The 12,996-nt window shown below is 38.9% G+C and overlaps 1 protein-coding gene across 11 annotated transcripts in view; it reads left to right on the top strand.

Annotated features, from left to right (window-relative positions):
• Positions 1-12,996, top strand: part of dennd1a (DENN/MADD domain containing 1A) — a 547,788-nt gene that overhangs the window by 179,342 nt on the left and 355,450 nt on the right. For all 11 annotated transcript variants that reach the window (XM_080211932.1, XM_080211937.1, XM_080211934.1 and 8 more), the window contains exon 4: positions 1,887-1,936. In XM_080211932.1, the coding sequence (XP_080068058.1) occupies positions 1,887-1,936 (50 nt within the window). The remainder of the gene's footprint in view (positions 1-1,886; positions 1,937-12,996) is intronic.

The raw sequence follows: 12,996 nt of genomic DNA on the forward strand, positions 1-12,996 counted from the left end.
TGCCTCTGAAACAGTTCCGCCATGAAGTATGTTTACTTTAGCAGCGGAAGGAATTGATTGTTTAGAATTGCAAGAGTTTATGTAAAGATACCAAAGTTAGTTTGTAGAAGGCAGATCTGTGGCAACATGTGGTTGAAGGGTTAAATGGAGTAATGGGTCACACGTGTGATTCTTTGCTGTTGTTTGATTATAGTAATCGTTACAACAGGATTAATTTGTACAATTTAGAACAAACATTTTTGCAGGCAGATCCGTTGTGGGGGAAAAAAATATTTTGCATGATTGGTGATGACTGCATAACTAAGTGCATGGGCTATTTAACCTTAAGTCACTGCTAGAAATGTAGTGTTCGGCATTCAAGAGAACTGGTAAGAAAACTGTTACGTGTGCAAAATAATGTTTAATTTATCAGGAAGGTTCAAATTGGCTTTAGGCAATCCAGCCACAGCTTGAACTGGTTCACTGGGACCACAGGAAAATTTAATTAGCTATTTCTCATCCACATGTAAAATATATGAATATAAAGTGAAAATGTAATTAACATTACCAACCATTTTAAGAAAATTGTTTGTTTAATATATGGCTTATAAGATGCAAACACAAAAGTTAGCTTGCTATAATGAAAATGTAAAAAATATTTTGCCCCATCTGAAGGTGAATAGATTTTTTTCAAGAAGAAAGATGTTTTTTAAAAAGGATTGATATTATGAAAGTGGTATGCAGTGAAATATTTAATATACTCGTAAAGCTGTTTTATTTGATTTTTGACGTGTTGCCCTATTTCCATGCATTGTAGGAAATGTATTTAATATGACATTATAGATTATAACATTTATGGCTATGAAGAAGATGATTTCAAGTAACCTAAATTTACAATTTTAGAGCAATTCCTAACATTGGTTTAAATGATAGACAAATATGTTGAATACAATATAGCCTTCTATGCATATTTTACAGAAGTGGAAAGAACACTAATATTAGAAATATTTAAGTTGCTGTGAGTTTGATTTTAATATGGGATTTCAGCCAGTACAGTGTAGTATCCTTTATCTGAGCAGATGATTTTGCTCATAAGTATCTCTGTCCTTTCTGCCCCCTCCTTGCTTACATAGGTACTGTGCCCTCCAGCATTTTCATTGATTGCATTGTTTCAGCAGCATGCTTTTGAAACTTGACCTCAATACTACTTAAAAAAACTATGTATCTTTTAAACTTTTAATAATCTAAAGTTGCAGTTGTGTGTAGCTTAAAAGATATAATATTTTTAAAAAACCCTTTTTTGTGTTGTAAAATGGTGCATGTGTTAAAACATTTCATGTGCCTACCATTTTGTATTGCTTAAAAAAAATGACAGGCTGGAGAAAGGTGATGCTTTTTGTGGTCTTCCCTTTTGTCCAAAACCACATACTCTACCATTGGTTTTCTAATCCCATCAGCCCCTGTTTCTAGGTAACAGCCAAAGCTCTGGCAGCAGTGGCAGTCTGGGCCAAGATAAGCCCATGTGGTTTGGTGTTATTTAGTATGATCCATATGGCTAAGCTGAAGAGAGTCCCAGGAGAGGTGTTAACACTCAGCATCCCAACCTCCAATCCCCTGGGAGGTTGTGTGAGGTAACCCCTGCAGCCTGTCCATGTGTGAATCTTGATCGGGTTTTCCATATTTAATGAAGGTTGATATTGTTTCTTATTACAAGTGATTGACTGCTCATTGCTTCTTTTTACAAATGATAAGTGCGCTGTTTCTTGAACTGTCTTCCATTTTGTAATGAAGCACAGGAGGGTGGGGAGTGGGGGTTAGCAGGAGAGGAAGGTGTAATTGTATGGTGTAGTTAATATTAGATTTACTGGCCCCATAAGATGCATAAATTCTCTGTTTTCTCTCCACAGGAAGTTCTGCAGACATTGACCAAGTTTTGTTTCCCTTTCTATGTGGACAGGTACTGTTATCATTGCAAAGTTTATGAGATAAAGATGCTATAAAATTGCTCTGGAAAATAACAAAGAAACATGCTTGTGTTTGTGCCTTTAAAACCTCATTTAAAGCACCCCCCTCGCACATAAAAATGAGGAAACTGTTTTTATTTGCCTGTTAAGCAGGTATTGTAATTTACTGCAGGTGCTCTGAATCATAATTCTGTTTAGTGTCATCATAATGCTGCTGTTCTCTTGAAGTTGAAAGCAGTAGAGTGCCTAAGAGAAGCTGTAAATTAAATCTTCACTTCAGCAGAGCAGAACCATGGGTGGTTTGTGAATGTTACACATACCATCCCAGTTTCATGCACTTCAGAAATATTCATTGGACTTTTGGCAGTGTTAATTATAAGTTAATGAAAAGGGGGAACGGTGCTTACTTAAGATTTGTGGGAACTATTTTGTGACTGTTTTATTTTAAAATCTTGACATGGTGTGATTATGTTTGTAACTTTGTCCATCCTTTTCCCTCAGCAACTAATTTTAATTTCAGCTTATTTGCAAATGTTTGCAATAAGATTAATATTCAAATCAGTTCTTGTTTAAAAATTGGCTATACCTTTTGCTTTTTAAAACCTAAACAATATATTTACTTACTTAATAGCGCCCTCTGTAGATATTTTGAGAAATGCTTTGTCATTGAATACTTTTTTTTGAAAGAAAATGATTTATTATTTATCATCATGCACTTATTATTGAGCAAGCTGAGGTGTTAACTTTGGGTTATGTGTGCTGTAATATTGAGTATATTAAAATTATCTTTAAAATTATGAGCAAATTTAGTTTTCATGGCTAATATGTTATTAGAGAAGGCAAAAATTCAACTTTGCTGGCTTAATTTTTTATTAATCACAGTAGATCATATCCAGCAAAGTTCTTGCATGAGCTAACCAAGACCTATAAACTGTGCAGTGCAGTGCAGTTAGTATTGTGCTATCCCCTCCCCTCTGTGCTGCACTCCTCCTTCCATTTGACATTTACCTTTGCTGTGGAATTAGTATCCTTATTGCATCAGTACTTCCTTAAATCCCTATTCCATTTCATCCTTTCCACATCACCCCCATTCGCCCATTCCATCACTCTCCTGCCATCCACTCATCCTTCCCTTGCTGTTCTAATCAATTCCCCAAATCCTTCAACCAGGGCAACTCTGTTGTTGGGCTCCCTTTACCTTGCGCTGTTCCATTCTCCCCGTCACCACTGTTGGTGGCAACTGTTGGCAGCCACATGTGCCTCAGGCACTCCAGTCAGCAACACATTAGAGCAACTATGTCTCACAATGGTAATCACTATCTAAAGGTCACAGAAACCTAAAGGCTCATGTTTGGGGCGGGGAGGGAGAGGGAAGAGCATGTGGACAGATGACAACTTTGAGCTTTGCTTCTCATACTTTCTGATCTCTTGGCCTACATTCATTGGCAGAAGATAGAATGTCTCCCAGCTGTGGGAAGGGTTGGGGTATGGAGTGGGGAGGAAAGGGTACAGGCAAAGTGGAAAATCAGGTGGGAGAGTTCAATCCTTCAACATACAGGACGCCTTGGTGTTGCAGTAAAATTTTACAAGATTTATTAAGCCAGCTGTCAGCCCATGGTTGTAAAATTTCAATGGAATGACAGTTGTGACAGACCAAAAACTCTGTTTTATTATTATTATTATATATTACTCAGCTAATTTATAATACATTTCATGATGAGTGTCACAATACATTCCTAATTTTTGCTGGAAATGTTTAGAAAAAATTTTGGCACTTTGCCAAAGGATAGGAAAATTGTGAGCAAATGTTTGATTGTGACATTTATACAAATACAAGTAGTGGCAGAACAGCACTGCCAGTAACCTGGACTGATTTTCTTGGTTGGAGAGTGGTGATACATGTTAGGTGAGAGGATAGGATTGTGGCAAAGTGCTTTATCCTTCTTTTGAATGAGTTTGCTCGTCAGCAGATGCATTTGCTAATTTGACAATCCCGGACAATTTGAGCTATGTCAATGTATAAGGCATATGTAATGACACTGTGTTCCCATATGCTATTTTGATTTTAGACCTTTGGTTTGTTGGAAACCTCATAGAGAAACTAGTTTTTAGTATATGGAAACTCATTTTTGGATGTTCAGTCATTGAGCATATTCAAGACAGATTGCTAGATTTTTGGATACTAAGCAGTTTTTTTTCATGAGATAATGTTGGCAAAACCAGCATTTGTGGCCCATCCCTAATTACCCTTGAGAAAGTGTTGATAAGCCATCTTCTTGAACAGCTGCAATTTACCTGGTGTAGGTACACTCACTGTACTGTTGGAAAGGGAGTTTCTGTTGCATGACCAAAGGCATTGAAGGAATGGCAGTACAATTCCAACTCAGAATGGCATGTGATTTGTAGCGGAATTCGTAGGTAGCTGTTCATGTTTTTCTAAGTGGTAACAGTTGCAAATTTGGAAGATGCTGTTGAAGGCAAATTGATGTAATTCATCTTGTATTTTATTTATTAAGCTGTCACATCAAAGGTTATTGTAGTAAATAAAAGCTGATGCAGTGGGGATAACATATTAGCATGGATAAAATATTGGTTAGCTAACATGAAACAGAAAGTAGGTATAAGTGGCTAATTTTCTGTTTGGTGAGATGTAACAAGTGGTGTGCCACAGGGATCACCATTTTACAATTTATATAAATGACTTGGAAGAAGATATTGCAGGAGTTTTGGTTGCTACATTTGCTAATGACAAAAAAAAAGGAAAACAAGCTGTGAAGAGGACTTAAGTCTACAAAGGGATATAATTAAGTGAGTGAACAAAGATCTGGCAAATAGAGTATAGTTGTGAAATTGTACTCCATTGTGAGTATAATTGTGAAATTGTCCATTTTGGCAGGAAGAATAAGAAAGAAATATATTATTTAAATGTTGAGATATTACAAGTGAGGTGTAGAGGGATCTGGGTGTCCTAGTGCATGAATCACAAAAGGTTAGTATGCAGATACAAGTAATTAGGAAAGCTAATAGAGGTTATGCTTCAGTTTTACGGGGCATTAGTGAGACCACATCTGGAGTACTGTGTACAGTATTGATCTCCTTATTTAGGGAAGGGTGTAAATGCATTGGAATTGGTTCAGAGAAGGTTTATTAGACTAATACTTGGAATGGACCAGTTTTATTTTCTTTGTTCATTTGTGGACATCAATATTGTTGATTGGCCAGCGTTTATTACCCATTCCTAGTTGCCTTTTGAGCTGAGTGGCTTGCTGGGCCATTTCAGAGGACAGTTGAGAGTCAGCATCCTAAGAGAAAAAGCTTTGGAGTGGTTTGTATCCACTGGAGTTAAGAAGAGCAAGAAATGACTTGACTGAAACATATGGGATCCTGATGGGTCTTGACTGGATGGATGTGGAGAGGATGCTTCCCTTTATGAGACAGTCTAGAGTTAGGGGTCACTGTTTAAAAATAAGGGTTACCCATTTAAGACAGAGTTGAGAATTTTTCCTTTCAGGGTTGACTGTCCTTTGGACCTTTGCTTCCGCTACCTTTTGAGGAAGAAAGCCTTTAAATATTTTCAAGGCAAGGGTAAAGATGTTTGATAAACAAGAGCAGGAAAGGTTATTGGAAATAGGTGGGAACGTGAGGTTGAGGCTACCATCACATCAGCTATGATTTTATTGAATGGCAGAGCAGGTTTGAAGAACTGAGTGGCCTGCTCCGAGGATATATGTTGTATGGAATACACACCGATATCAATTTGCATTGATCATGCAGGGAGTTGATGTTTATATTGGTGGTTTGGGTGCTGATCAAGCAAATGAATGATGTTGAGAGCTGCTTAACTTGGAACTGTACTTATCCAATCAATTGGAGAGTTTTCCATCACAGTCCTGACTTGTGCCTTGTTGATGGTGAAAAGGCTTTGGGAGTTAGGAGTTGTGTTACCACAGAACTTCCAGTCTCTGACCTGCTTTTGCAGCCACAATATTTGTGTGGCTGGTCTAGTTTAGTTTCTGGTCAGTGGTAACCAAGAGGATGTTGATGGTGGTAGATTTAGTGATGGTAATGGAAGGGCAAGTACAGATGATTTGATTTTCTCATTTAAGATGATCATTGCCCGGCACTTGTGTGGTGCAAATGTTACTTACCACTTATCGGCCCAAGCCTGAATGTTGTCCAAATTTGCTGTACACGGACATGGACTGCATAAGTATCTGAGGAGTTGCGAATGATACTGAACACCGTGCAGTCATCAGCAAACATCCCCTCTTATGATCTTGTGTTGGAGGGAAGGTCATTGATTGAAGCAGATGAACATGGTTCGGTCTAGGACCTTACCCTGAGGAACTTCTGCTATAGAGACTTGGGACTGAGATGATCAGCCTATAAGAATTACAAACATCTTTAGTTGTGCTGGCATGACTCCAACCAGTGAAGAGTTTTCTTCCTAATTCCTATTGCCTTCAATTTTGTTGAGGCTCCTTGGTGCCAATTGGTTAAATGTTTCTTTAATGTCAAGGACAGCCACACAGCACATTCAGTTCTTTTGTCCAGGTTTGCTTTTGAGCTGAGTTGCCCTGGAGGAACTCAAACCTGCATTAGTAAACAGGTTATTGTTGCGCAAGCCCCACTTGATAGCGTTGTCAATAACACTTTCCATCATTTTGCTGATGATGAATGGTAGACTGACAGGGTGGTAGTTGGATGGTTTGGATTTGTGCTGCTTTTTTGTAGATAGCACATGCTGGTCAATTTTCCACATTCCAGATGTCAATATTACAGCTTACTGGAATAGCTTGGCAACACATCTTCAGTACCAAAGCCAGGATATTGCCTGGGTGAATAGTTTTTGCTGTATCTCATGTCTTCCATTTCTTGATGATACATGGAGTGAATGAAATTAGCTGAAGATGGGAACTGTGATGCAGGGAACCTGAAGAGGAGGCTGAGTGGGGTCGTCCACCTAGCACTTTTGACTGAAGATGGTGACACATGTTTCAGCTTCATCTTTTGCTCTGACTTGCTAGAACCTGCCATCATTGAGGACAGGGATGTTTTTGGTGCCTACTCCTCTGGTTAGTTGTTTAATTGACCACCATCATTCATGACTTAATGTGGCAGGATTGCAGAACTTTGATCTGATTCATTGGTTGTTGAATTGCTTAACCCTCTTTTGCATGCTGCTTCAAATTAAGGAATATGGAGATAGTGTGGGAAGGTGAGTTGAGGTAATAGATTAGGTTGATCAGATCAGTGGAGTAAGCTCAAACTGCCAGATTGCCCACTCCTGCTCCTATTTCTTATGTACAATTGTACATGGAATCCTAGAAGAAAAGTGTTTAAAATTATATTTTGGAAATGATCGGAATTATGGCAACAGTTGCTCAAAATGAGAGTGCTACCATTGAGCTAAGGCTACACTTACACCATTTCATAGGACACTGTATTTCAAAGTATATAAGTATCAAAACACACGTTACATTGGAAGCAGTTAAAATGGATGAGAACATTTCTTCAAATGTCCTGACAATAATATAAGGATTAGAAATTCAGCATCACTTTTCATACATTTGCTACCAGATTCTCATTACTGATTATTTTAAGAGCAAATTTTGTACAAAGACCTCCTATGAATCTGTCTCAGCAAGCTTTAACCATTCAACTTGGAACCTTTTTTTTCCCAAATAAGTAGAGGAACATTTTTCCCCCTTTGGAATGAGAGTATTGGGGAAATTGTGATGATAATGCAAGAAGAATTAAAATGTATTGAGTTTTATTTTATTATTGGCATATTAGGATATAAACAGTAAAGCTACAGTTGAAATTTGAGTAACTGTTACCATAATTCCAGTCATTTCCACAGCTTAGGAAATAGGAACTTGCTGAATTCAGTCAGTGATTTCCCTGCATCTATCAAGGAATATTAAACTGTAGCTGTTTTCACGTCTCAGAATCACAGAATTGTTACAGTGTAGGAGCCCATTTGGCCCATCATGTCTGCACTGACTGTCTGACTGAGCAATTCACTTGGCGCCGCTCTCCCATTTTCTCTGAACTGCTTTCCTGCTTGTGAAGAATGCTGCATAAATACAAGATGTTCAGTTCAAACACTGTTTTATATTTGTACGACAACCTCGAGTTGGATTGATTTTAGTTGACATTTCAGCAATGAGAAATAGTATTAGACCAGTGATCTTTTTGGTAGAATAATTTTATTTCTGAAGTTGAATCCATTTACTTCTGGCCTTATTCTTTACCAACTTGTTTTTGGTCAACAGCAGAATAAAGTTAGCTCCCTTATCACATGTTTCTTGGTCTTTGTGAGTTATTGCAGTTAGTTACTGTATTTTCCAGGTAAGACATGGTTCCAAAGCTTTCTGTTGTATCCGTAGATAATTGGGCACAGTTCTAATTGGAATAAATACCAAAGTTTTTTTTTTCCTACTGATGACATTCAGGAAACAGGACCAGTCACTGTCATGAATATGTGACAACATTCCTCTACTTATTTGGAAAAAGAAAGGTTCCAAGTTGAATGGTTAAAGCTTGCTGAGGCAGATTCATAGGAGGTCGTTGTACAAAATTTGCTTTTAAAATAATCAGTAATGAAAATTTGGTAGCAAATGTACGAAAAGTGATGCTGAATTTCTAACCTAAAATTATTGTCAGGACATTTGATGTAATGTTTTCATCCATTTTAACTGCTTCTAATGTAACGTGTTTCTACACTTACGTACTTTGAAATGGTTAAAAGTTGGTTAAAATCTTCATCTATTGTGTAAGTGTAGCCTTGGCTCAGTGGTAGCACACTCATCCCTGAGTCACAAGGTTGTGTAATTAAGCTGGATTTTGTAGAGATATGTGTACATAATTTCGACTAAGACTTTTTCACTGCAGAACTAAAGGATGATTGGATTGGCAGAGATGCAGTCTTTCAGATCAGATGTGAAGCTGAAGCCACATCTGCCTTCTTTTGTGGTCATACAAGCTTGCACAGCACTATTTTAGATGAGTAGGGAATTTCTCCTGGTGTCCATGCCAAATTTATCTCTCAGCTCACATCATTAAACAGATTATCTGGTTATTTATCTCATTGCAGTCTGTGGGACTGTGCTGTGTGCACACTGACAGTCACATTTCTATACATTCCATTTAATTGTGTAACACACCATACAACACCGTGAGACTGAATATTTGTTCTTTGCTGAATTACAAATGTTTAAAAACGTAGGCTAAATCCTTTTTTGATCCAAAATTTAAAACACTGTGGTGCACGTTTTATATTTGTAACAATGTGCAAAATATATAACTTAATATTTTTAATTGATGTATAGTTTATCAATGTGTAATGATCTAAAGTTGGTTAAATTATTGAAAATATGTTGCCTTGCATGTTTGGAACTTACTGAAATATTTTGTAAAGCTTATGAGTACTTTATTGAGATTAACCAATTTCAGAAGTTATCCATCAATGAATTAATATTCTTGTTTTGTTGTCATGCTTGCAGAATTTAATGTTACTTCAATCCTTTCTCTCACTAGTGCTAATTTGAAGTGAAAACCAGGCCTTTTATTTAAGCCTCTGAAACTTTTGCAATAAAATGGTAACTTACTGCTTCTGAGCTCTTATATTTCAGTTATTAGATGACTTAGAAAAATACTAAATTGGCTATCTTTTTCCTCAAAGTTAAATGTGGTGTAACTTCCCTTTCTGCTTAGAATCATATAATCATACAATGCAGAAGCGGCCCTTCAGCCCATCGAGTATGCACCGAACACCTGGCTTCCCACTTAATCGCAGCAATACCAGAATAGAATTATAGAATGTGTTTTATCCACAAACCTATTGAAACATTGTCATTCCAAGTCCTTGTGATTTCTCCTAAAGAGATTGGATTGAATCTTTGTTCTGGGGTTGGGACACTGACGTCTGGTACATTTTTCGATCCTGATTTTGCATTACATCTGACACCCATAGCAATGTTTTGCAGATGGTTAATTAGTGCCTAAGGAGTGCATGCACCATACATTTAAGGACTGTGGATGAACTCTTGAGGCCACTAGGAGGCCCTGAGAGATTGATTGGAGGGGAGATATGGCAGCATAGTGGTAACATCACTGGGCTAGTAATTCAGACAACCAGACTAATGTTATGTGAACATGGGCTCAGATCCCACTTCAAAAGCTGGTGGAATTTGAATTCAGTTAGTTAACAAATCTGGAATTGAAAGCTTGCCATGTAATAGTACCATGAAAATATCAGCAACAGTTGTAAAAGAACCATCTGGTCGTAAAAGTCCTTTTGGGAAGGAAATCTACCCTCTTTACCTGGCCTGTTCTACAAGTGGTTTTGCCGTTGCCCATATCCCATCAAAAATACATATTTTTAAAATTCTGTTGTCAATGAAGGGAACTGCTGATATATGTAGAAAAGAGAGTGGGTACCTCGAGGTGGCTGCTGAAGACCTTTGAAAAATTGTCATAGCTGCCAGACAGGTTTAAAAAAAAGACTGTGCTTTTCATGACAACCTGGTGTCTTGAAGTGATTTACAGCCAATGAAGTACTTTTAACATGTTCTAATGCCAAAACACCTCCGCATAAACTGCAGCTGAGCCATCTCGTGGTCATGGGGTGATGCGGCAAAAATGGTTGCTGGATTGTTCGACTCGCTCCACTGGTCTGCCAGCGGGAGGCCACCCCCTTACCTGGGCTGTGTTTCTTGGTGGGCTTGAGGGTGTGTGTGTGCAGGGGGAGAGACTTCCACACTTGTAAATTTAGGTTTCAGTAACAGAGAGGTTGATTAAAGTAATTAAGACTTCTATCATTACATAATGACCTCAAGGAGATAATTGAGGTTGGTCTCTTGGGGTATGAGCCACCAAAAGGTGCCCCTAATTGAGATAATGATTGCCTGCCCAATCATGGAGTGTCATCTGTATACATATTGAGGAGTGTCATGCTACTAGCACTCCCTCCAGGTTCTGATATTGCACCTGAATTTTCTCTTCGGGCTGGAATTGAGTTTTTAAATGAAAGGAATCTGGTAAAGGGACATGAGCCTCTGAGGAGAACAACCCTAAGGAACTTGCTGTGTAACAGCCTGCTTCACTTGGGGTAAGCCATCTTCAGGCATCATGCCTGTGTTTGGGAAACTGGACTCTTTTAACCCTGCTGTGGAGTACCGGGCCCAAAACATGGAACGCATGCCTTACTTTTTAGGGCTAACAACATTATCACCGATGGAAAGAAATGGGTTGTTCTTTTGTCCGTTTGTGGACTGTCAGCATTTGCTGTTATTCACAGCTTAACTTTCCCAAAGGCACCAGATACGAAAACGTTCCAGGAATTGGCAGACCTAGTGAAAGAATATTGTGACCCTAAGCCACCTCTGATTGTGTGTAGGTTCCAGTTTTACTCGGTACTCCAGGAGACGGTGGAATTTGTTACGGGTTTCCTAGCAACGGTGAGGCGACTGGCAGAAGCATGTGGATTTGGGTTGATGTTTGAGATGCTTAGAAAACATTTAGTATGTGGAATAAATAACATAACTATCAAAAATGCCTGTTGGCTGAACCCAAATTACTTCAAATAGTGCTACAGCTGCCCTTATCATTGGAAAATTCTGCAAGTGGGGCATATGAATTGCAAGGTATCCTGATGAAAGTGGACACCCATGCCAGCTCAACTGAGTTCCACTTGTAGGTGATTATGTAGCCTCCCTCAGGAAGTATCCATATACAAGGAAATCCAGGTTTGCCCGCAGTACAGCCCCTAAGCAAAGCCAAGCTTTGACCAGGCAGCTATAGTCCCTTCAGAATCCTGCTTGGCAAGGTATTGTAATTATTGCCGGTATGCAGAGTTGGACTAACAAAGTAAGCCTTCAAGACCTAGATTTGGGAAAACGACACAGGCCAGCTTCCAGAAGAGTGCACACCATGGAAGGTCCATCTACATCTGACTTGGAACAATTAAATTGTGCAGCAGTGTCCTGATTGGACCCAATTAAGATAACCGTAAGATTAAATGAACATCCTGTATTAATGGAGGTCGAAACAGGAGTGGCCAAATCAGCGTTCAGTAAAATTCACACTGGACCCCAAGCCGTAACTTTGATCAAGACTGTGAACTCGTACAGGGGAGCCCCTGAGTATTGTGGGTACAACATTTCTTGCTGTTTTTTATCAAAGGTGACTGGTTTGGTTACCAGGAATGATAGTGGAGGGCTTGGGCTCAAGCCTAATGGGGCAAAACCGGTTGAGAGAAATCCACCTGGATTGGATAAACATTTTCCAATTAGAAAATGGTTGCTTGAGTGAAGTCCTGCTCAAATACCCGGAAGTTTTCCAGGAACAGTTAGGAATCATAATAGGAGCCAAGGCGACTGTAACATGTTGACCAGGACACAGTCCCACAATTTTACAAGGCCCACCTGGTTTCTTTAAGGGAAAAAATGAAACAGAAATGAGAAAACTGAGGTGAGAAGGCATCATAAAACCTATCCAGTTCATGGAATGCACATCACCAGTCGTGCCTATTTTGAAGCCAGATGGTTCAGTCTGTCTTTACGGGGACTTTAAACAAACGATAAACCGTGACTTACAACCGGACAAATACCCGATTCCCCGGATTGAGGATTCATATGCACAGTTGGCAGGTGGACTCTTCTGCTTGAAATTAGCTATGAGCTGTCTATTTGCAGTTAGAGCAGGATGAGGATTTGAAGAAATGTTCCGTGATCAACACTTGAAAGGGCTTCTATCAGTGCACGATTTCCCTTTTGGGGTATTGTCTGTCTGTTGATCTTCCAGAGAACAATGGAGAACAGGTGGTGATTTACCTCTATGACGTTCTCATTACAGGTAAAACAAAGCTGGAGAACCTGAAGGAAGTTGTTTGGCATATGCCACCCCTTGCAAAATGTCTAAGAAGGGAGTAATGCATCTTCCTGGTACCTCAAGTGACTTATCTGGGCTACAAAGTGGATGTCAAGTCAACATCCTCTGGAGGACCAGGTGCAGGTGATTAAAGACGTTCCAGCTCCCATGTCCATCC

Source organism: Carcharhinus amblyrhynchos, chromosome 25, assembly GCF_965287045.1.
Source record: "Carcharhinus amblyrhynchos chromosome 25, sCarAmb.v2.hapA, whole genome shotgun sequence".
In the NCBI taxonomy this organism is placed as follows: Eukaryota; Metazoa; Chordata; class Chondrichthyes; order Carcharhiniformes; family Carcharhinidae; genus Carcharhinus; species Carcharhinus amblyrhynchos.